At 41.4% G+C, this 23,614-nt stretch overlaps 1 protein-coding gene across 1 annotated transcript; it reads left to right on the forward strand.

Annotated features, from left to right (window-relative positions):
• The first annotated feature begins 813 nt into the window (after window positions 1-813).
• Window positions 814-23,434, forward strand: fam20ca (FAM20C golgi associated secretory pathway kinase a). Its single transcript, XM_089018985.1, has 10 exons — window positions 814-1,897; window positions 2,475-2,659; window positions 6,834-6,912; window positions 14,926-15,018; window positions 16,303-16,418; window positions 18,774-18,954; window positions 19,036-19,145; window positions 20,097-20,178; window positions 20,438-20,497; window positions 21,279-23,434. Exons 1-10 carry the CDS (start codon window positions 1,278-1,280, stop codon window positions 21,535-21,537), a joined length of 1,785 nt encoding a protein of 594 aa, XP_088875111.1. The 5' UTR covers window positions 814-1,277; the 3' UTR covers window positions 21,538-23,434.
• Window positions 23,435-23,614: the final 180 nt, after the last annotated feature.

The following is a 23,614-nucleotide window of genomic DNA, read 5'->3' on the forward strand; positions in this document are numbered from 1 at the left end:
TGTTCTGTAGCCACAAAGGGACATATGTGTTCTTGTGCCGGTCCGAAGCCCGGATAAATACAGAGGGTGGTGTCAGGAAGGGCATCCGACGTAAAAGCTTGGCCAAAACAAACGAGGATCAAACCTCTAAAGATGGAGGACACTGATTTGCTGTGGCGACCCCTTAAAGGGAAAAGCCGAACGGAAAAGAAGAATGTTTTAAATACATTATTTTTTTATTATTCACAATAACCTGATGTGCTACAAAATACAAGGATGTAATAAATGTTTAAAAAAAATACTTATTTTGCTTGTTTTTCCCCCCACTGGCAAGTTTAGCTCAAAAGTTCAGATCTTATTGGGACAGTTGTTTGTTTTTTTTTGCTCTAGTTGTAAATGACCTCAAACATTGAAGTTTACTCTTTGTACTTATATTTGTATTTCATCTGTGTTCTTTTAGAATATTTCACCACACTTCAGTATGAGTTGTGGTATGATAACTACTGAATTTTCTTGTCATTTTTCACTCGCTTAACCTATGTTGCACACTTTGGTTCCGTGTCGGTGACGATGCGGATCTTCCAGCGACTCTGTACTGCGTAACCGTGGTCGAAAATTAATGGACGAAGGTTCAGAAGTGGAGAATTGAGTCCATTTTTCACTTCTGAATAGATTTGGAGACCATATCAATCGATATAGTTGTTGGCCTGTCCTCTGGTGGTCTCTGGCGGTATTGCTGGCGTTGCAAGCAAGTCATAGGCGCCGCTTGCGTGTGCAGCCAATCGCTTCCTCCTGACGCCACCGAGGCTGGACTCATCCACTGGGCTCTGATCATATTCTCGCGCACATTCACGGAGGATGCACACTTGCAAATGAGACAAGGCAGCTTGAAGAGCTCCAGTGATGGCGGCGATGCAGCTCGCACCTGTCGGTCGCTCCACGCGTGGCTGATTTCGGCCAAGATTGCGGCTGCCCAACATCCGAGCGCATTGGTTGTTATTGACTAGGAATATCGTCGTCCTTTGTATTCGTTCAGGGACTACTTGTGTTCTTTTTTTGACTGCATTTGTTTTTAAGTATTGTCTCACGCTAGACTTTAAATGCGCAGTGGATTAAGATCATAAATGTGACATCGCGTGCTCGCGATGTGTTGGACGGTTCACCCGTTCAGTCAGAACTACCGGAGCTGTTCTCGAGCAAAAAACGCGATGGACTTTTTAACCCGAGCGAGAAATGCAGCGGACGGCAGTGCAATGTGCTGGTGAAGCTGACTGACTGTGGGACCGAAGCAACAAAGGATGATCACGTTTCGTAAATTTCGAGTCCTGCTGCTCACGGTGTTCCTCGTAGCGTGCACGGTGCACATAATGATTGACTTGCTGCCCAAATTGGAGAAGAGGACTTCGGGGGCGGACGGTATCGACAGCGGGTGCCAATGCGCCCACCACGCCGGGGCGGAGTCGCCGGGCTGGGCCAACCAGAACCAGCGGCAGCAAGAGCAGAAGCAGCGCGTCCGGTTGGCGGCCGACTCGGGCGCGTGGCCCAACAAGCACACACTACGAATCCTGCAGGATTTCAGCAGCGAGCCCAACTCCAACCACACCGCCGCCTTGCAGTCCCGAGAAAAGAGCGCGGGCGCCGGCCAGCGAGGGGCCGAGTCACCCCGTCGGAGGGCAGACGCTGCCGACGCCACGGCTGGGAAGACCGGCGGGCACAAGCCGCTCATTGGTGAGGCGAGCGGGGGTCGCACGGTGGCCGGACCCGGTGCCGTATCTGGACCTGGTGCATCCCGACTCACGGCTCTTTTTGAGCATCCTTTGTACAAAATTGCGCTTCCGCCTCTGACGGAGCGGGACACTTTGTTTAACGTCAACACGGAAATTCGGTTTCATCCCAAAGCCACCGACCAACAGGGATGGTAAATCACTTGATTTATAATGTCTGTCCTTCCTTCATTTCTTCCTTTCCTTCTTTCCTTCTTTACTTCCTTCTTTACTTCTTTCCTTACATCATTCCTTCCTTGCATTTCATCATTTCTTCCTTCCTTTCTTCCTTCCTTTCTTTTTTCTTTCTTTCTTCCTTGCATCCTTATCCTTCCTTCCTTCGACCCACTTGCCCATCTATTCACCAGATATCCATTTATTAGTGTCATCTGTCGGTCCCACTCAGTATTCATTCTTTTTCTCCCTTATCTACTCATGTATCCATCCGATCATATCTGTATTTATTGATCTATATGTTTATTCATCCATTCATCTCACCACAGTGCCTCTCCATTTATTTATCCTAATATCCTTACGGGCAAATAGCTGTCTGTTTGTCTACCAGTACAGTCAACTCCGTCCACCCAACCCATCATGCATTCCATCCATTCATCCGTCCATCTGTCCGTCCTCCAATCCAATCCGTCCATCCACCTGGCCTTATAATGATGAGATTGTCCTGGTGTGGCAGAAGTTAAAAAAAAAACCAACTGTGTGCCTTCTCATCTCCAGGCCGACCGAAGACGCCAACGCGCGGGAAGAGGACAGCCCCCGAGCGGCGGAGGCGCCGGCCGAGTCGTACCCCAACTGGCTGCGTTTCCACGTCGGCATCAACCGCTACGAGCTTTACGCCAGACGTAACCCTGTGCTGGATGCTCTTCTCCACGACCTGCAGACTCAGAAGATCACCAGCGTAGGTGAGTCTCATAATGATGGGCGGTGGGGGAGGCCAAATATTTCAAAGCGTCGCAATTTCCTCCACGTGAGTGGTGGAGCGCGAAGTGAAGTTGCGTGACACTGTTGAGTCAAGAGAGTGGCGCAATACTGGCGAGGAATGACGTTTTGGGGAAATGATATTGCCTTTGTGACACCTTTTGATGTTTCATACAGAAATTAATTAGCTGTTGTTTGGCCTCCAATGGTACTGTACTCTGCTCCATCATCAAATTTGTGTGTGTATGTGTGAAGTTTTGTGTAGTGTAGTGTGTCTTGCGTTGTGTAGTGTTGTATAATTTAATGTACTGTGTGTTTGAATTCTGTTTCGTTGTGTAGTGTTGCATAGTCTAGTGTGGTGTTGTGTAGTACAGTGTGTTGCGTTGTGTAGTGTTGTGTTTTGTAGCGTAGTGTTGTGCATTCTTGTGGAGTATATGTTGCGTAGTGAAGTGTAGTGTGGTATTGTTTTTTTGTAGTGTATTGTAGTGTGTGTGTTGCACAGTGTAGCGTTGTGCTGTGTAGTGTAGTGTTGTGTTGTCCTGTGTAGTGTGTGTTGTATTGCGTAGTGTAGCACTGTTGTGTAGTGTTGTGTTGTGTATTGTAGTGTAGTGTGTGTTGCAATGTGTTGTGTTGTGTTGTATAGTGTGATATGGTGTATTGTAGTGTTGTGTTGTGTCGTAGTGCTACTTCCATGGCAACATGCACCTTCATCACTTAGGCTGTCATGAATCTTTTTTCTTTTCAATCAATCATCCTTTTGACGATTACATCTACTCCTGATGCAATTCTTCAAACCAAATCAAGTTTCTTTGTCGCATCTCCACCCTCATGGCATCTTACGCTGTCTTACACATCTCATCTTCGTTCAAAACACCGTTTTGCCAGACTCGCTTCTATATTTCATCAGATGTGCTAAAAAAAAACAACCAAAATGTGTCTTTGTCTGCAGTCGGTCAATATCAAACGCAGTCTGGCGAGTGCCTGCAAGCTTTCATTTCCAGCGACTACCCCCAGCCCTCCAATTTTACACTCAGACACCCACACCACACGCACCGCAGCACTTATACAGCTAGACGATACGGCAAAGCGAAAGCTAGTTACAGTACAAGGCTTGAGTATCTTCTTGAGCTTCTCTCTCCTCAAGTCGCTCTGTGAGGCTCCGTGTTAGCCTTTTGTTTTCGACTCGGATTAGGCTCATAAATCATCAAGGCGCTTTTTGGCGATGCGACACAGGTGGAAGCACAACGGATTTATCATCACAACGTGAATCCGGTTACGGCGAATGAGAAAGGGGGTGGGGGGGGGGGTGATGCCTGGAGCTTCCCGAAAATGCCAAACAACCCTGAGGTGTCGCAGAAGAAGACGTGCTAGCGGGCGGGTGATGAATTTGATGGGTAGTGTGTCAACACATGTATAAGCTCTCTAATACCAAGACCGATGGCCTCACGAGAGCAAAGCGTGCCAGTGAGCTTGATTTTATGACATATTGACATGTCAAACAATACAAGAAAATGAGCTTGGCTACGAATTTTCCACTGCAGTAGAGGGATGACCTCTTTTTTATTCCTAGTTTTCGATTAAACAACAAAAAGTTAGCAACGGATTGAGGTCACTTCCTTGACAATTTTGACTTGTGATTGCAGCGCAAGCCCGCCTTTTTTCCAACGTTGATGTCAAATGGCTCTCCAGTGTTCGTTCGTTGATGTGTTGTTGACTTTAATCTTCCCCATTTGATGACGTGACACAAGGGCAGCATCGACTTGACCTTGCTTCCACAAATCCGGCTCGTGGGATGACCCAATCTTTGGTTTAGATAAGCTGAATACTATCCAGGAGGTTTTTGATGTTCACCGTACATTCAAACAGAATAATGGTCAAATTTGCTATCAATAAAACGTGTCTTGGTGTTATCCAATTTTTTAATGTATGTAAAGCAGCATTTTATATATTTGTTTTAATTTAGTCATTCAGTCAATGACTCTTATACTAATTTATAATCATAATAATAATTTCATTTACAAGTGCCTTTCAAAGCACCCAAGAACACTTTACAATCAAAAAGAACAATGGAACAATAAACACCAGAACAATAAAATCATAAATAATAATTTTCTCTTCCTAATTGAATTTCTAGATGGGACAACTTGGCACTCACAGGTAACAGTGTTACTGCCCAAGCAATATATTGATTCTAATTGCGGGCCATATGTTATTGATTTTATGACACGGGCTGAACATTGCGCATTTGGCAATTTTGGAAATTGGTGACAAACAACAAAAGGGCAATTACTTCTGTTCAACTGTTACCAAAAAGTTTGTGTTAAAAAATGAAGTTAAGTGAATACCCTGTAAACACAAACAAATTTGAAACACAGAATAGCTCTCAGAAATGTATTGACATTAACTCACTGCCAGATGTGCAAATATGTGTCCACTCCAGTGCCAGAGTTTTTGTCATTTTCACTCAAATTCCATGACCCACAGAATATTGAGTTTTAGGACGACATAAACATTCAATGCAGCGCAAGAAACCTTAGACTCTCTTCCAGCAGAAAAAAAGTTACTGTGTTTTCTGGAATATAAGGCGCACCTTCAACGAATGACATTTTTAAAAGCCTTTTCCGCACCCTGCCCACCACCTTTTCCAGCTACTCCCCTCAGGTAGGCGCTACCAATCCATGCACACCAAATCCAGCTGACATTTAAACAGCTTCTTCCCCCAAGCCATTAACTCTCTAAACAGTAACCCAAATAGAACTGTGTAGTGCCTCAATTTTTCTCAATTTTTTTTGATGATACTGGCGCAGTGTGTTCTACTGGAGACAAATTCCTTGTGTGTTCTACATACAGTAAAGTCTTGTTATATCGATATGCAAGGGAGTCCGAAAAAATATCGATATAACCGGGACTATCGATATATCCGACCCTGTTTGCATGTAATTTTCTTCGTGCGTGCATAGAAATAGTATCGATATAACCGGGACTATCGATATATCCGATATCGATATAACGAGACTTTACTGTACTTGGCAATAAAGATGATTCTGATTCTGATAAAGTGCACCGCATTATAAGGGGCGCTGTCAATATATGACATATTTTAAAACATTTTCCATACATCAGGCACACCGGATAATGAGCCGCACAGTCAACTTTTGAAAAAAAAAAAACATTTTTTTAGGTGCGCCTTATAGTGCAGGAAATACAGTAATCCATAAGTTTTATGGGTCTGGAGTTAAATGAGCTTGAAATGAGGGCGGCTGTCCAAAATACAATGCAATACATACGTATGAGGCGCAAGTCCGGGCGGCTGTATAAAAGGCAAATACTGCTCCCTCGTGGAAGGGGAAAAAAAAACAATGCCAGAGGTTTGACCAGGACTTTATCAGCAACCCCGCTAGAAAACCCGCACAAATTCAGGAATGGTGCTCCTCTTTATATTTTCAATTCCCAAATAAATTTGGGAATGGTAATGAATGAGTCAATTGCTATTACAGTAAAGTCTCGTTATATCGATATTCTCGGGAGTCGGAAAAAATATCGATATAAGCGGACTATCGATATATCCGATCCTGCGGCATGTAAATTTTCTCCTTGCGTTCATAGAAATAGTATCGTAATAAGCAGTACTATCGATATAATCGATATCGATATAACGAGACTCTATATGTAAAGAACGTCCATCAAGTTTGCCCCCCCCCCCATCCCTGACATTTTGATCACACCAAATCTGGCCCCCTTTGTAAAAAGTTTGGACACCCCTGTGTAAAAACAACATAGCCCTCTGAAGTTGACTTCTGCCTTCAGGACAAATTAGCTGTTAGAAGTTGGTGGTTCTAAAAACAAAGAACATTTTCCTCGCCAGATCACTGTGAATTAGTGTTCTTTTTCTTTTCAAAAATTGCTTCCACCCGCCCATCCAGACCCCACAACTCACTCGGTCCACCACACGTCCTGACTATTTTCATGCCACTTTCCCAGAGCGCACACAATTCCACTTTGATTGCTCATTGTGCTCGGTGTGGATGTGATTGCTTTTGTTGCGCTGGTGCCAAATTGCTTTGCCATTTTGACGGCCCCACCAAAAACAGCTGTGGCGATGACAGTTTTTCCTTCAATTATTTTTTTTAAATGTCTTTTTTTGGTCCTTTTTTTCAGCCATGAAGTCAGGAGGCACCCAGCTCAAGTTGATCATGACCTTCCACAACTACGGGCAAGCTCTGTTCAAACCTATGAAGTAAGTCATCCACAAAGTTGAGAAAACTCACATTTGGACTTTGGTGTGAAAATAGACAAGAAGCAACATTTTGGTCTAATGAGCCCACTTGTAATGCGCATGCTTCAAATGAATCTCCCGTGAATTGTCTTTTGGTGCGTTGAGGCCTTCCACCCGCCACGTGATCCTTTTCTGATGTCTATCTCCTTTTTAATGAACATCAACTAGCCGACATGTTAATTAACTCAAGTGCTGGGCCGTCATGCCGCCGCCGTCTTTGGGGAGACGTTTTACACTGGCGAAACAAAAAGGAAGGAGCCAGCCTATCTCTCGGCTATCCCGTCGGATAATCCCCCTCCTTCCCTGCACCCTCCTCCTCCGAACGCGGATAAACAGCATACAGGCCAACTGGGCTGTGATCAAAAATAATTGCTCGCAAGCTCGCTTTGATGGCTGAGAAATGCAGAATGATTTTCGACACCGGAGTCTCGCCGGAGAGCGTTAGATTCTCAGAGCGAGTGCAAATACAGTCTTGCTCAGAGCAGATGTCGGCGCTGTAGGACTATCCGTGTTAGTGTGGCTCGATGGATGGCAGAGCCAAGGATTGAGCGTCAATGCACGGAGCGTCAACGCACATTTGGAAGTGAAAGTCGCCACTTGGAATTGAAGCGGATTTTACATGAGGCGTGAAAGTGAACCAGATTTGGCTCCCCCGGGCCTTGACTTTGAAACATGTGTTCTGTTGGATGTATTTCTAAACGTTTTTTTGGTCTGCATTTTGTGGTTATTAACCTATTTTGGGTAAAGGTGAAGACTTAGACTCGAAATACGTTTAACTCATTCCCTGCCATTCAGGAATTTATTCGGGGATTGAAAATATGACAGAGAGCCATTCCCAATTTTGCTCGCGTTTTTGTTTTTCTTGCTGGGGTGCAGATAAAGTGCTGGCACAGACCTCTGGCAATGATTTTCCCTTCCGCAAGGGTGCAGCATTTCCCTTGTTTCCATGTTAGCACTTTGTTCCAGCTTCAGCTGTTGTTAAAGTGCTATATAAACCAATATGTATGTATTGCATTGTATTTTGGACAGCCGCCCTCATTTCAAGCTCGTATAACTCCAGACCCATATAATTTAGGAATTAACTCTTTTTTTTCTGAAGAAAGAAGACAGGTTTCTTACGCTGCATTGAATGTTTGTGTAGTCCTTAAACTCAATGTTCTGAGGGTCTTTGAATTCGACTGACAATGACAATTGGACATTGACATTGGAGTGGACATGTTTTTGCACGTATTTGGCGTATTCAAAATCAACTTCAATCAATCACCGAATCAAACGGTGTATCTCATAAATTGAGCGGTGACAAATAAAAAGGAAAATGATGTCACGGCATGTCTTGAAATGGATCCGTTTGAAGGAAAAAAGATTGTCTTGTTGCTTCCGTCATGGATGTCTTGTTGGGTTGATCTGCGTGCGAACAGGGAAGGATGGGATCTGCCGTTTAATCATCTCCGAGCGTAGCCTCTTCATGGCAGCATCGTAAAAGGACTCGCGACACAAATAACAAGCATCTGTGGGCAGTGGTGAGCGGGTGGGGGACGGGGGGGTGGAATTGAGCTGTCGCTGTTTTGCCACGCATCTGCTGCTGGATGAAATGAATTGGAAAGAAATGATATGTAAAAGAGCGAAGATAATAGCATCACATCCATCACGGCGAGCAGCGGAAAATCCAAAGGGCTCGCTAAATGCAAACGAGCATGCACAAACATATGTAAATTAATGACATGTAAATATATGCATTTATGACATTCTACACACAAACACATGCTCAAATCACCCTCTGGAATTCGGTACACAGTGTATATCACAACGTATAGATTTTTTTTAATCCTCCTTTTTATATATAGATGTTTCTTTAAAAGAGCTCCTACCGGGCCCTCAGGAAAACTGAGGAACTTCAAAGGATGTGGATTTTTTTGACAATGTAACATAATTATAATATAAATATTCTCTATTGGGTCACGCTGCTGCTTCTCGATGCCTTTTCCAAGTAAAGTGAAAAATTTAAATAGAACTTCAATATTTGGGAGGGGGTTGAGCTGTTGTCGCTTCATTGATTGAAACACATTTTCTTGGACCATCCAAATCTTCAGGGGCCGATAACTGGAGATGTTACACTTTTAAAGGACAACCGACGTCACTTTTTTGTTTCTTAACTGACATCAGAAAAACGTTTTATAGCATCTAAAATACCCAAAACGCGCTGTACTTTTTTTATTCAAATGCAAAACACCAATAAAAATGAATTAGTGTCCAAAATCTGCAAAAAATTTAGCTGCGAATTGGGCATTTTCAGAAAGTCCCGCTCCCAGTTTGTGACGTCACACCAAGACGTCTTGCATTGCTTGAGAATCAAAACAATGGCTTCATATTCAGAGAATATGCTTTCTTGTTACACCTCCAGTTAGGAATATGATTCAAATAGTTCTGAAGAGGAAAGCATACAAGTTTGCAATCGATTAAAAAAATTTTTCCGTGTCATTTTGAGGCAACTTTGGGGGGTAATGGATCACCAAAAAAGAGGCAGAAAATGGCGACCGAGGTCCTGTGAGGAATTAATCAGCCCGTTTCCACAGGCTGACAAATTCCTTATATGGAGCTTGGACGCCGTCTTCTGGCGCAACATGAGGTTTTCAGACCAAACAAGCATTGACGTGATGGAAGGACTGCTACAATGTGTCCTTTTTTTCGGTCTGGGGCGGTCCTTTAGTGACGTCTCGTACGGACTCATCACCAACTCAAAAACAAGACTTCCGGAATATTCAGCGCAAGTCTTAAAATGTAAAATATAGCTATATGCGGTGGAATCTTTGTAAAATACGTTCAGTAGAAGTCATTTGAAGCCATTTTACAAATTATGGACACAACTTGTCCGGAGACGTCGGTTGTCCTTTAAGTGACTGTGTGTGGAGTAGGGGTTTAAATAAGTTGCGATTCTTTTGTTGCTCTGATTGGCAATTGAGCTCTGATTGTCCGTCATGGTTGTTGGTGTTTTTCGTCTTTTGTGATTCTCCAGGATTTGCCGGCTGTCAAACGAAATGAGGTCTTGGTGTCTCACTTTTTTGTCTCAAATCTCATATTCTGCTGTGCTCAAAGTCTGTCCTTGATTTGGGAGGGTCGACAGTTTACCGCGTACCAACCAACGAGTCAGTCTGTCATCTCAAATCTTGGAGGAGTTCCTTTCTGACAGGCAAACTGCCAACTCAGACACTCTGGAGGCAAAAAAAAAATGGATAACACACAGTGCACTTTTCTTATTTTAGAAGCGTTCGACTCGCATTTGCGCACTTCACTTGGAGCCATCGCTCATGAATGTTTTACTGGGTCAACTCCTCAAGAGGTGGAGTTTTTTTTCTTTTCTTGTTCGGTACTCTGCCACTTCATTAGACTATCTGCAATGTCGGGTTGATGTAGGCCAGGTAGTCATCCAAAATACAAATGAAAGCTGTGCATGTGTCAACGTGGAGCTTTGCAAATGACAACTTGAGCATCACCACCTTTCATCATCATCCAGGAGGATATGCCTTCTCTCACATTCAAGCCCTTTTGAATCGAAAACGTCAGCAAAATGAATTTACAGTGGTGTGTTTTTTTTTTTTTTTTTTTTTTTTTTAAGAATCACTCAATCATGCCAGCGTTTTTGGGGGTTTTGGAAAATCAGCTTATAATAAAAAATTCAAAGCAACATGCAAATGCAGCCATCAAAGTTTTGTGAAATACAGTTCGACCTCAACTTACAAACACCTCAACTTACAAACTTTTTGTCTTACAAACGTCAAATTTATGAAAATTAAACCTTATAATAAGCACTATTTTCATAATACACACCCACCACGGCTGGCGGAGTGATCTTCGGCGGAAGCACACGACCGACCAGCACCAGAGGTTAAGTTACCAACAGTCCTTATCAACGACCATCAAAAAGGTAAATACAACTTTATTTTACAGCACAGTCATGCAATGCGCCTCTCTTTCCAAACAGCAATTCCCTTTGACCTTCGACCTCCAACGCCATTCCATCAAGCCATAAATGACCATCACAAATGTAAATAAAGTGACTTTATGATACAATGCAGTGTATTTCTTTCATTACAATACAATAGCACATTTATTATACATAGAATAAGGTATGTTGTGTGTAGTTTTAAGGCTTATTTAGTTGAAAAGTATCTTTTATGGAAACCCGGGAACGGATTATTCCCATTTTAATGGTTTCCTATGGGAATTTTTTTTTTTGAGATACACACTTTTCACCTTACACACTCTGTCTGGCAACCAATTAAGTACGTAAGTTGAGGTCTCACTGTACAGTCAATCCCCAGGTTTCAACCATAATCCATTCTAGAAACCTTTTAGAAACCATATTGGTCGAAAACTGATTTGGTCAAAAACCAAAACGCTTCCGTTCATAATAAACGTAATTAATGTAATCAATGTCTGCATTTTTAACTCATTCAGTATGATTCCCGAATTTATTTGGGAATTGAAAATATGACGTGGAGCGCCATTACCGAATTTGTTTGGGTTTTGTTTTTTCTTGCTTGGGTGCCGATAAAGTGCTGGCCAGACTTCTAACAATGTTTTTCCCTTCCACAAGGGGCCAGCATTTCCTTTTTTTCCATGTTTGCACTTTGTTCCAGCTTCAGCTGTTGTTAAAGCGCTATATAAACCAATATGTATTTATTGCATTATGTTTTCGACAGCTGCCCTCATTTCAAGCTTATATAACTACAGACTCATATAACTTAGGAATTTTTTTTTTTTTCTGATAAAATAAGACTAAGGTTTCTTACGCTGCATTGAATGTTTATGTAGTCCTAAAACTCAATATTCTGTGGCTTCTGGAATTTGAGTGAAAATGACAAAAACCCTGGCACTGGAGTTGACATATTTTTGCACGTCTGCCTTTGAATTAGTTAATTGTGATTGAACTCCAGTAAAGTGTCGTTATATCGATATTCAAGGGAGTCCGAAAAAATATCGATATAACCGGGACTATCGATATATCCGACCCTGTTTGCATGTAATTTTCTCCGTGCGTGCATAGAAATAGTATCGATATAACCGGGACTATCGATATATCCGATATCGATATAACGAGACTTTACTGTATATAAATACGCCTGCCCACAATGTAATGCTAGATGAGGATAATGCGTTGTTCACAATGAGACGTGGTACAAGGAAGTGCCGTAGAAAGAAGCGGAGGGGAGTCGAGTGGTGCATTCAGGTGCTCAGTTTGGTCGAGAACCCATTTTCGGTTGTAAGCGGAGGCATTAAAAAAAACCCGAAATTTTTGGTTGTAAACCAAGGTTTGATTATACAACCAAAAAAATATATATAAAAAAAAACCTTATTGAGTACCGTCAAAACTTTTAGATTGGATTTTTAAGTTCAAGAAAAAGGCGCATTTGATGTTTTGTAAACCAGAGAGACTTTGATATTTATGTCATTCCACGCATGTTGTGGCATTCTACCACGTCTGCTATACGACGCGATTCGCTTCCCCAGGCATCTCAGTATGTCATTATAAAGTTGTGGCATCTGTGAATTCCCAGGCTCACCTCAAGGAATGTCGTCCATTTTTTTTGTGTCTGGAATGCTACAAATGTGCCTCCAGGAGAGGAAGTTTAGACATGAGGAGGTCTTTTTTTGTAATGTGATGATTGCCTTTTTGAGAAAGTGACTGTCAAAAATAAATAACTGGAATTAAGGTTTGAACGCAAACTCGTAGATAAACAAAATAACAGCAGTTGCATTCAGGTATTCTTTATCATCTGTGTCGAATGACTAAGTTACGTTGGGTCAAACTGTAAGTCAGATGACGGCGGAAGAATACAATCATTATATAGTCAATTTAAATTTTAGTTAGGCTCACTCTGGCTCTCCTCCTTGTCCGGGGAGGAAGTGGGAGGGGTCATCTGGCTCAGGTTTGGTATCATCAGGCCCACGAACCCGGTTACCCGATCCCAAGTTTCCCAGTTTCACCACACCGATCCCACTTAGCGACCTTTGAGCGGCCTTGCGTGCGTGGCGGTTGATGCTCACACAAGAGCTTCTGTCATGCTTGCGCTGAAAAGATTTTCCCTGAATAGTGTTCTTTTTTTTCCATCTTGGCACAATTACCAGATCAAATAGTCTGTGGAGGAGGGGGGGGGGGATAGAAACCAGAGAAAAGGTTGAAAGAATCCTCGGTACATTACATTTCTTATAGTCATCCTCTTCTGTTGCTATTCAAACAACTAATTGCAAAACTAAAATGCCGAATGCCCACTTACAGTATTATTTTAAGTCCCGCCCACCCACCCCTTTTGTTTGTTTCATGTTCTTCACAATGTTACCACATTACACAAATAGCACACCGAGTGGGTGAAATATAACGACGCTTTAGAAAATAAATCATTGGGACACGTCCTTGGCGTAGATCAACCGTTTCATTTTCAACTCCAAACTTACATTTATTTCATTCATACTCAAGTGTATTGAACTCGCATGCTGCTTAATCGCAATATAAGTGCCAACTTTATAAGCTTTTTTTTGTGGGGCGAGGGGTTGTTTTGTTTTTTTCACTGGCATTTTCACCACTTCCTCATTCACGGCCGTCACCCACTCTTGACCACAATGACATCTCTCAACCACCACTTAGCCTCTGATAGATGGTTTCTATTTAGAAAACGCCAGCCGACCGCAAGCCAACGATCACGACGCAAAGAGGCTTTGACAGCTCCGACGAGAAACGCTCAGTTGTAAGCAAATAAATAAATAAAAGAAAGAAAAAAAGGAAAAAAAACACCTTTGCCTCCGTCCGCAGATCCGCGCTCACAAAGCACATCCTGTAAGGAAAAAAAAGCCCTGAAATTGTCTCTTGCTTTTTGCGACTTGTTCAATTTCGGTCACCGCTGAGCAATGAAGAGAAAAGCCAAGGTTGGAAAATAACAAGTGCGGCCCGCTCGAATGTGGTTCTTGGTCTTTACGGATGAATGTGATGGTTTTAGATTACACGCATCTGTGATGTTAGCAAACATTCTTCCCAAGGGTGCTGACAAAAATAACTGGATGGATGAATCTAGTGAGCCACATTCATAAAGCAACCCCATTATGTCAGAGTCTGGCAGTTGTCAAAAATGTTTGCGCTTTATTCCTAAAAAAGTTTAATTTGATTTTTTTTTTATTTAATTGAATAAACTTTAATTAAAATACATTGAATTGCATTAAATTGTATTGAAATAAAATGATATTGAATTGAATTAATGAAATTAACATAACATTAAAATAACATTTAAATAAAATGACATTAAAATTACAATAAAATTACTCCCAGTAAGACATTAGTTTGCTGACAAAATTTCTTGGATAAGAAGCGAAACGTCCGACACCTTCAAAAAAGTACAGATGACGGCTGAAGAAACCTTTTCATCAATAAAATTACAATCAAATTAAAATACAATTACAATCAAATTAAAATACAATTAATTTCAAATTAAAATAAGACCTCTCAATTTATCTGCATTGATCCTCACATTAAAACACGGGAGCCTAAGTTGGCCAAAATAGTGATTCAAGTCAAAAGTCTTTTTTGAAAGAGTAAATCTAAGTGTGATAATTATAATCATACTTTGTTCGTGATTTGTTTTTATTTTGTATTCTTGCATGCCACACTTTGAAAATCACTGTTTATTGACTCCTTTTGGCCGCGTCAGCGCAAGCGGACAAAATCATAAGACGATTGTTGAAATGGAATGACATGTTGACTTTTAAATTAAATTCATCGTGTCATGCTGTACATGCATACGGAAATGACAGGAGTCAGAATCATGACTTGATTGGCACACACATTATTCAAATCATGCACTAATGTATTTGACCAAGGGTATCACCCTGAATGTTTTTATTAATTTATTTTTTATTTATTTTGCCTGTGCTTGACTGGCACGTCTTCCTCTTTGTGTTGACAAGATCCTCATTGTCATTCTTCAGACAGACGCGTGAGCAGCAAACGCCTCCAGACTTCTTTTACTTCTCCGACTTTGAGAGACACAACGCTGAGGTCGCCGCCTTCCACTTGGACAGGTTAGCATGACTGTTTTTTCTGTAAAGATCCTTTTCAGCTTGTTCCGTGAAAAACATGGTCGTCATCACACCTGTTCATCCGTTCTGACGGCGCTACGTTAGAAGCAAAGGTTTAAATAGACTTTTAGATTCAAACGGTGAATATTTGAATGGGATTTTTGAGCACATGAAGGATTACATGAGCACACTGAGCGCTCGGATCATCTCTTTTTAATCGCCGTTGAATTTGTGGATTTGAACATGATCCCTTGACGCGAAAAGATAAAATGAAAAAAACATGAATCGTTCCAGCGTAGGTTCATACAGTAAAGTTGAGTTGCGGTGGCATTGCAGCTGGATCTTAGTTTACATTATTAGCCTGGTACAAATAGATATGCCTGCTTTATTTTTTAGTTCAGGGAAAAATATATATTAATAAACAAATTCCAAATCAATGTAGCAGAACCTCCAATGCATTCAAATATGAACTATGATGTCTTTGAAGGGATGTGAAAACAGAGTTAGCACTAATTTTTTTGCCCCCTTTTTTTATCTCAAAACAGAGGTAAGCCGTCCCCTTTCAATCTGTTTATACTCCTCAAGTTCACACACACACACACACACACACACACACACACACGCACAGTTACCGAGACAGGCGCTTCTTTGTCACGGTGACCCGAACCGATATGGCGGAGCAGATTGCAGCTCCTGAATGTCATCCTCTGTGAACTTAGGTTTCGTCAACACGTCAGTCCGTGTGTATGTGTGTTTGCAATTGTGTTTTGTGTTTCAGCTCCCACGAGGGTAAGTCTCAAACGGGCCACTCGGAAAAGTAAATAAGGAAGAGTGTTCTTAGAATCAGTAAATAAATACAGAACTAAATATAGAAATAAATATAAATATAAATAAATAGATTAATTAATTAATTAATTAAAAATAGATGAATAAATAAATAGCAAAATAAATACATAAATAAATCTTTTCCTTTCGGCTTTTCCCTTGACGGGGTCGCCACAGCAAATCAGTGTCCTCCATCTTTAGAGATTTGATCCGCATGTTTGTTTTGGCCAAGCTTTTACGTCCGATGCCCTTCCTGACACAAGCCTCTGTATTTATCCGGACTTGGGACCGGCACAAGAAGACATATGTCCCTTTGTGGCTACAGAATAAGCAACTCGCTCAGTAAAAGCTGCATGGCTATGCAAGACGACCATCTTAGCCTGAATGAATCAAAAGTCGCTGAAGAACATCATGACTCTATCTTCGGCCCTACGCCATCGCCTCTGTCCATTTTGCTTTTAGGATCCTGGATTTCCGGAGAGTCCCCCCTGTGGCTGGGCGCTTGGTCAACATGACGCGAGAAATCCGAGATGTGACACGTGACAAAAAATTGTGGAGGACTTTCTTCATCTCGCCAGGTAGGAACTTCACCAGCAGCACTAACAAATATCACAACACATGCAGCTTCGCAAGTCCATTCCCAATCTAACCACAGGGTGGCGGTGTGGGGAAACAAAACTTCACTTTTTTAACACTTTAATTCACTTTTTTGTACCAGTTAAACATAAGTAACTGTTCTTTTGTTGATTGTCACCATTTTATTGAAACTAGATGGCAGCACTTAGCACACGCAGTTAACAGCGCAACTGCCCAATGTATTAATTTTACATGCGGGCCAGACATTATTGGTTTTATGACTGAGGCTGCGGACCAGATGAAAATTGATCACGGTCCCCCGCCCGACTTTGGATATGTCTGGAGTCTTCTTCTTCTTCTTCTTTTCCTTTTGGCTTTTCCCTTCAAGGGCTCGCCACAGCGAATCAGTGTCCTCCATTTTTAGAGGTTTGATTCTCAGGTTTGCTTTGGCCAAGCTTTTATGTCGGATGCCCTTCCTGACACAACCCGGGCTTGGGACCGGCACAAGAAGACACTTGGGGGACACAAGTGTGTCCCCTTGTGCCAACTCTATGAACATTTGTTGACAATGTGACGTGCTTTAAATACCGACACAAAAAGTACTAAGCAAAAAAAGGTTTTTCAGCGATATTTAAGATCAAAACCAAGACGTTTTGCGGCTAATAAGGCTATGGCTATTTGACGGTCATTTTCTTAGCAATGGCAAACAAATTCCATAAACAACAATTTCAAATATTTCACCTGGAATGCAATGTGACAAAGAGTTGAAAAATGTCAACAAATAACTAAACACGGCGAGGCAGGACTTGACCAATTTAAAAACTTGACGTCAGGTCTTGTAAACATGCAATGTGGCAGTCTTTTTTGCATAGATTCCAGTTTTCCGGGGATAATGAAATGAAATACAAAAGTATTTGAAGTCAGTTTGTCATCTATAAAGCTTGACACAGCATGGAGTAGACTTTAAAAGGAGGCGCATGCGTCAAAAGGACTTTCATGTTGGACTTGTTGTAGTACATATATTACTTGAAAAATTATTTAAATTAGAAATATTGCTTCAAATCTTGTCCTTAGCTCAAAGCAAAAATGGTAGACTCAAGTAAAAGTATTGCTGTTTTGATCAGTTGACTCAATGAGGGAAAAATCACCGCGTACAATATTTCCCTCTGTCGTAAAAATTTTACCCGGCGGCTTGTTCTGTGAAGAACAAAATACCGTATTTTCACGACCATAAGGCGCATATAAACGTCTCAGATTTTTTTGAAAATGTGCGGTGCGGACGTATTAAAGGCCACCATGAGGCGGACGTGGTAGAGAACATGAGGGGGGATGTGTGGGCGTGGTTTGTGTATACAAGAACAGGTATGTGCTTCATGCAGAACATTGCTGTTTCAACAACTCTGAAAATGGCAAAGAGACATGGTTATGAAACTCAGTTTAAACTGAAGGCGTTCCAAGGAGGTCCGTCTTGGTGATGGCGTTTTATGAAACTGTGCCATTTTTCCATCCGGGCCAGGACTACGGCAGCGCAGCAACGTCCGGCGAATTATTCTGAAAAGCTGGCGAAAAGGCTTCGTTTGCTGTTGTGCTTGGCTGCCATGCTAACGGAGAGAAACTCCCGCCGTTGGTGATTTTTAAAAGAAAGACTTTGCCTAAAGAGACATTTCCAGCAGGCGTCAAAAAGGGCTGGATGCTTGGGGTAACGTGTCTGCTGGCACGGTGGTTCGAGCTTTCGGAAAAGCCGGCATAATTTCCGAGGAGCCGCACAGCACAGAAAGTGACTGACCGTGAGGAAAGCGAACCTGCCACGTTGGTTTAGCGCAGCTGTTCGATTCTGAGACAGAGGATGACGACTTTGATGGGTTTGATTACTGACTGTTACCGGTAATGTGCTTGTTGTTACCATGCCGATGCCTATTGAGTGATGATTACAAAATGTTCTTACTTTGTAATTAATAAATAAAGCACTACCAAACTCAGTTTTGCTCCCGATCTGTTTTTATGAATACGCACACTTGTATGCCTGTGTGTTGTTGTGAGGCGGACATACGTATGGCAGTAGAGGATATGTACCGGTATATAAAACTTGCGTCCTTTCATCCGGTGCGCCCAATGTGTATGTTAAATACAGAAATGGCACACATAAATGAGACTGCGCCCTTTGGTCGTGAAAATACGGTAATAATAATTTCATTAAAAATTAACGCATGTGATCATGTGATTCTATGACAATAAATGCTATTTCTGTCCAAACAAAATAAAAAACCAACAACAACCCAGAGGACGGTCACTTGATAGCTGCTAACTGAACTTTTCCCCTTGCGTTCAACACGCTTTCCGTGTGACCTTTGCCATAGCCAACAACGTGTGCTTCTACGGCGAATGTTCATACTACTGCTCCACCGAGCACGCTCTGTGCGGCAAACCCGATCAGATGGAAGGCTCCCTCGCCGCCTTCCTGCCCGACCTCAACCTTGCAAAGCGCAAAACGTGGAGAAACCCCTGGAGACGTTCGTATCACAAGCGCAAAAAGGCCGAGTCAGTCGAAGCTCTTTTTTTTCCCTTTCTTGGAGTTTTGTCACTGAGCTCTTGTTGATCATTCTTTACTCGTGTTCACAGGTGGGAAGTGGATCCAGATTACTGCGACGAGGTGAAGCAGACGCCTCCATATGACCGAGGCACTCGACTCCTGGATGTCATGGACATGACCATCTTTGACTTCTTGATGGGTAGGGCCGACCGCCAAACTTTTCAGCAGCTTTTTCTACTTCTTTCTTTCATTTCCTCCTCCTCCTTCATAACTTTCTCCACTGCAAGGTTAATAAAGGGAAATCCAAATGTTGCTACTAAACTCTGGTTCAATATTTGAACTGCCGTGTGAAACTGCTCCCCCATCTCTGTCTGCTGATTAGAAACAAAACAAAAACAATCATATCCTCCCTTAACACTTTCACTTTCAGACATGTGCAAAAATATGTCCACCTTATTGACATTGCGTGTCTGGTATGGTCCGTGATGAAGTAGCATGCTAACAAATAACAATAAAAAAATAAAGGATTTTAAAAATGTACAAATTTAAAAAAATAAAATTAAAATTACAACTACAATTAAAGTTAAAAAATACAAATGTTGTCCACTCCAGTGCCAGGGATTTTGTCATTGTCACTCAAATTCCAGGACCCACAGAATATTGAGTTTTAATACTACACAAACATTCAATGCAGCGTAAGAAACCTTAGACACTCTTATTTCATCAGAAAAATGAGTTAATTCCTAAGTAGTGTGGGTCTGGAGTTATATGAGCTTGAAATGAGGTGCGGCTATCCAAAATGCAATGCGATACAAACATACATATTGGTTTACAGTATATAGCGTTTTTACAACAGCTGAAGCTGGACAAGCACTAACATGGAAAAAAGGGAAATGCTGCCCCTTGTGGGAGGGAAATATCATTGCCAGAAGTCTAGCCAGTGCTTTATCTGTACACAAGCAGGAACAAACAAAACCCAAAGTAGTAATTCGGGAATGGCGCTCTACGTCATATTTTCAATTCCCGAATAAATTTGTGAATGGCAGTGAATGAGTTAAGTAGATGATATTTGAAAATGGGCAAATTCCAGGATGACATCAGAGCCCATTTCTCGCCAACTATGCGTCATTGTGCTTTTTTTCTCTCTAAGGTAACATGGATCGGCATCATTATGAAACCTTTGAGAAGTTTGGAAATGACACCTTCATTATTCACCTTGACAACGGAAGAGGGTAACGTCAACGCTTCCAAAAATGTATTTTGTGCGTTTAAATACACCGAAACAGCGACACACTTTTAAAAATGTATATATTTTGGCTACACTGATATAAAAATAAATGACTTTGCCCTTGAGTTACTGCAAGCTCAAATCCTGAAATTCTATAATATTTTTGAGTGATTTGTCGCTTTTTCAACATTTAAATTCAATTTATGAATGATGAATGGAATTATATTGTCTTTTCTTCTTCTTTTTTCAATGGAACCTGTCAGGTTTGGAAAATACTCCCATGATGAAATGTCCATCCTGGTCCCGCTCAGTCAATGTTGCAGGTCAGAAGATATTTTGTCTGCTTCACTCACCGTTTGTCATGACTCAATTCTAAATTCTGACGTTATGCATATGTAGAACTGTCGCAGCTTGGAATTGAAGCGGATTAACGTGGGACAGGAGATGTGATACAGTGTCTTTTCGTCAATGGATGTTACAGCTTCGTGTTTGCTTTCAACATTTAGCTTGTAGCAGACGTGCGCATTTCACCATGATGTCCCTGATCCACTGGTGAAAAGGATGCTTTGATCTTCTCTTTCATCTAGAACTGCTTTATGCAACAAAGATGGTGCAGAAAGTGCTTAAGATTGAATAACTGTCTGTGTCTTTTGTGTCGTGTCACATTATTTGTTATTTAGTTTTTTGTTGTTGTTTTGACTTCAAGATGGCGCCACGAGAGTGGCTGCCTTTACAGCAGGTCCTGAATTTTGTTTTTGTACTTCGTCCTTTCCTCTTATTTTCATCACTTTCATGCTGTGAAATGTACATTTCTCCACTACCAGACGAATAAAGGCTAATCATTATGATAGTAGTAGGGACAAAAACACCTCAATGTATGCAATGTCACTCTCATCTTGCGTTTACCTCCCACCTCCTCCGTCGTTGGTAACTGCTCACCCTTCCCCTCTCTGTCAGCTGATTAGAATAAAAAAGCAGGTGACATAGTCTTAGCACTCGTTGAAAATGTAACTTTTGAAAACCATGACAAACTATGAAAACCAGTAATCAGTAACTGTTCTGAATACAAGGAAGCAAACCAAACGTGTGGTCTTCTATTTCCAGGGTGAAGAAGTCCACCTTCCTTCGTCTCCAGCTGCTGGCAAAGGAAAACTACCGATTGAGCACCTTGATGGAGGAGTCTCTGCTCCGAGACCGTTTATCCCCGATTCTCATTGAGCCTCACCTGCAGGCTTTGGACCGCCGGCTGGGCCTGGTGCTGCAGGTGCTGGCTGACTGTGTGGAGAAAGAAGGCTACGGCAACGTGGTGGAAGAAGACCTTCAGGGCCAATCCGGCGCACACAGGGCCTCCCGTCACAGGTAGTGAGGGCCAGAGATGATGGGAACAAGGGGATGCGGGACAACTGGGACCAATCCCGCTTTTCTTCCCACTTTGAATTCAGTGAATTCCGAAATTTGTCATTAATGCCTCTTTGGACAGTGTGTTTGGACCTCCGAAAACTGCAACGGACTTGACAAACTTTTGGTTTGATCACGCTCGAGATCCACTGGCCAGTTCATTGGTATGTTTTATTTAGGCTTTACCACAATGCCAATTTTCACAATGAGCGAGTTTAAAATAAATGTAATAAAATAAAGCTACAGTCTAATATAATACAATTTTATTTATATGTGGACAAATATATTTAAAGTATTTGTTTTCTTTACTATGCGGGGGACAAAAAAAAATCACAATTTGCATATAATTGGTGGCCATTGAAATACATTGGGGCTTGGGGGGTTATTTAAAGCTGCTAAACATTCAATCCATGGCAAAAAGAAGGAAGTGAACATAGTGTTTTGGGGGGGAATCTGCAGCTATGCGGGATCGCACTGCATTCTGTCAGAAAATAAGCTTGAAAATAAGTATGAAAAGAGTGTCACGTTTTTTTCATGTCAGGATAACTTTTTTTATGACTTACTGTCTTTTATCAGACCAAACTAAATATTCAGAAACATTCTAAACATTATGCAACAAAAACATGTTTCTTTGACTTGCCTTATTCCATTTGTGTTTCAATAGTTGATGTCGTTGTCCTCTGCGGGACAAATTTATGCAAAATGCAGCATGAGAATCAAACATTGATACATGTTTAACTATAAATAAAATAATAACAGTCATATGATATGAACAACTTTTTTCGGTTTTGAATAATTGATCATCAAATCAGATTTTCACATGCAGACCTATGACGTTTACTGCTTTACTTATTCGATGGAATTGATTCATACAAAAAAAAGTTACAATTTGGGTGTCAGTTTATCTTTAGTGAAGTCTCAAACAGAGTATTTATCAATGAGCCACAAATTGGCTTGTTTCATGTTAAAACGCTATTTTCATTGACTTGTTTGTCATCTTATTTTCATGCCATATTACGAGTGTAGCAACAATAGATACCGCTTTGTGAATGTTGAGGAAGAATAAAGGAACTATGGTACAAGTCGGGTAAAGCTCATTTGGGGGAAAAAGGACAGAAAGGGTCGACATGCTTGATGTCAACCACAGAGATTAAAAGCAAACGGGGGCTGGACTCTTGAGTTTCTTTTGTTTTTCTTTCCATTGTAAATACAAGGATGTACTTTGTTGAGCTAACAAGCGCCGCTACGCAGTGATCGACTTGTTTTCTGCTCTTGCAATGTTACTGTGAACATTTGCTTACTGAAGTGTGCAATCCAAATAAAAAAAGAAGACAAAGCACCCACTGGGTGAGGGCAGGTTGGAATTGCTTCCATGCAGCAGGGTGTATCAACATTGCAAAATCACCTATTGCGCAATGTTCGTCTATCAAAGTTCCATTTTTGATCAATCCTGAAATTTGCCCCAAACGCCAAATACCGTATCATTAACTTTTTTTGTAATCATTTAAAATGGTTAAATATGTTTCACTGTGAGTTAAACTGAGATATAATATTCGAAATTACATACAAGTGCTCCATAGACAAAGTAGATCCATGTTTTTATTTCTATAATGAATTGTTTCATTGCCTTACGTAATAAATTAACCCATTATACCACGAACAATTTTATTTTAAATCTTAAAAATTAAAAATGTCGCTACCTCGATACTTCTCCCTGTAACATCTTGACGGTTGCTGTCCACGGTTCTGAAACTACAGGTTTTGACGAATGTGTGCAGTTTGAATATTATCCGGCAGAGAGTGCTATTTAACCGAGGTGCCGGAAGTAAATTGGGCTTCAATAAATATTATTTTACAGCAAATGGCCAAAAGGTGGCAGTATTGTCCTGTTTTAAAGTTTTCCAAGCATTCACGGCGATTTGTGTTCGTACTGCAGGTGTCTCGCGCACTTTTAGTTTTATTGCTGCTGAATAGCACGTTGTGGCGGTTCCTTCAAATGTATGCGCTTGGAATACTGTGTCATATTTTTATTGCACAGAGAA

This window comes from Hippocampus bargibanti, linkage group LG17, assembly GCF_051943395.1.
Source record: "Hippocampus bargibanti isolate YZ-2025 linkage group LG17, ASM5194339v1, whole genome shotgun sequence".
In the NCBI taxonomy this organism is placed as follows: Eukaryota; Metazoa; Chordata; class Actinopteri; order Syngnathiformes; family Syngnathidae; genus Hippocampus; species Hippocampus bargibanti.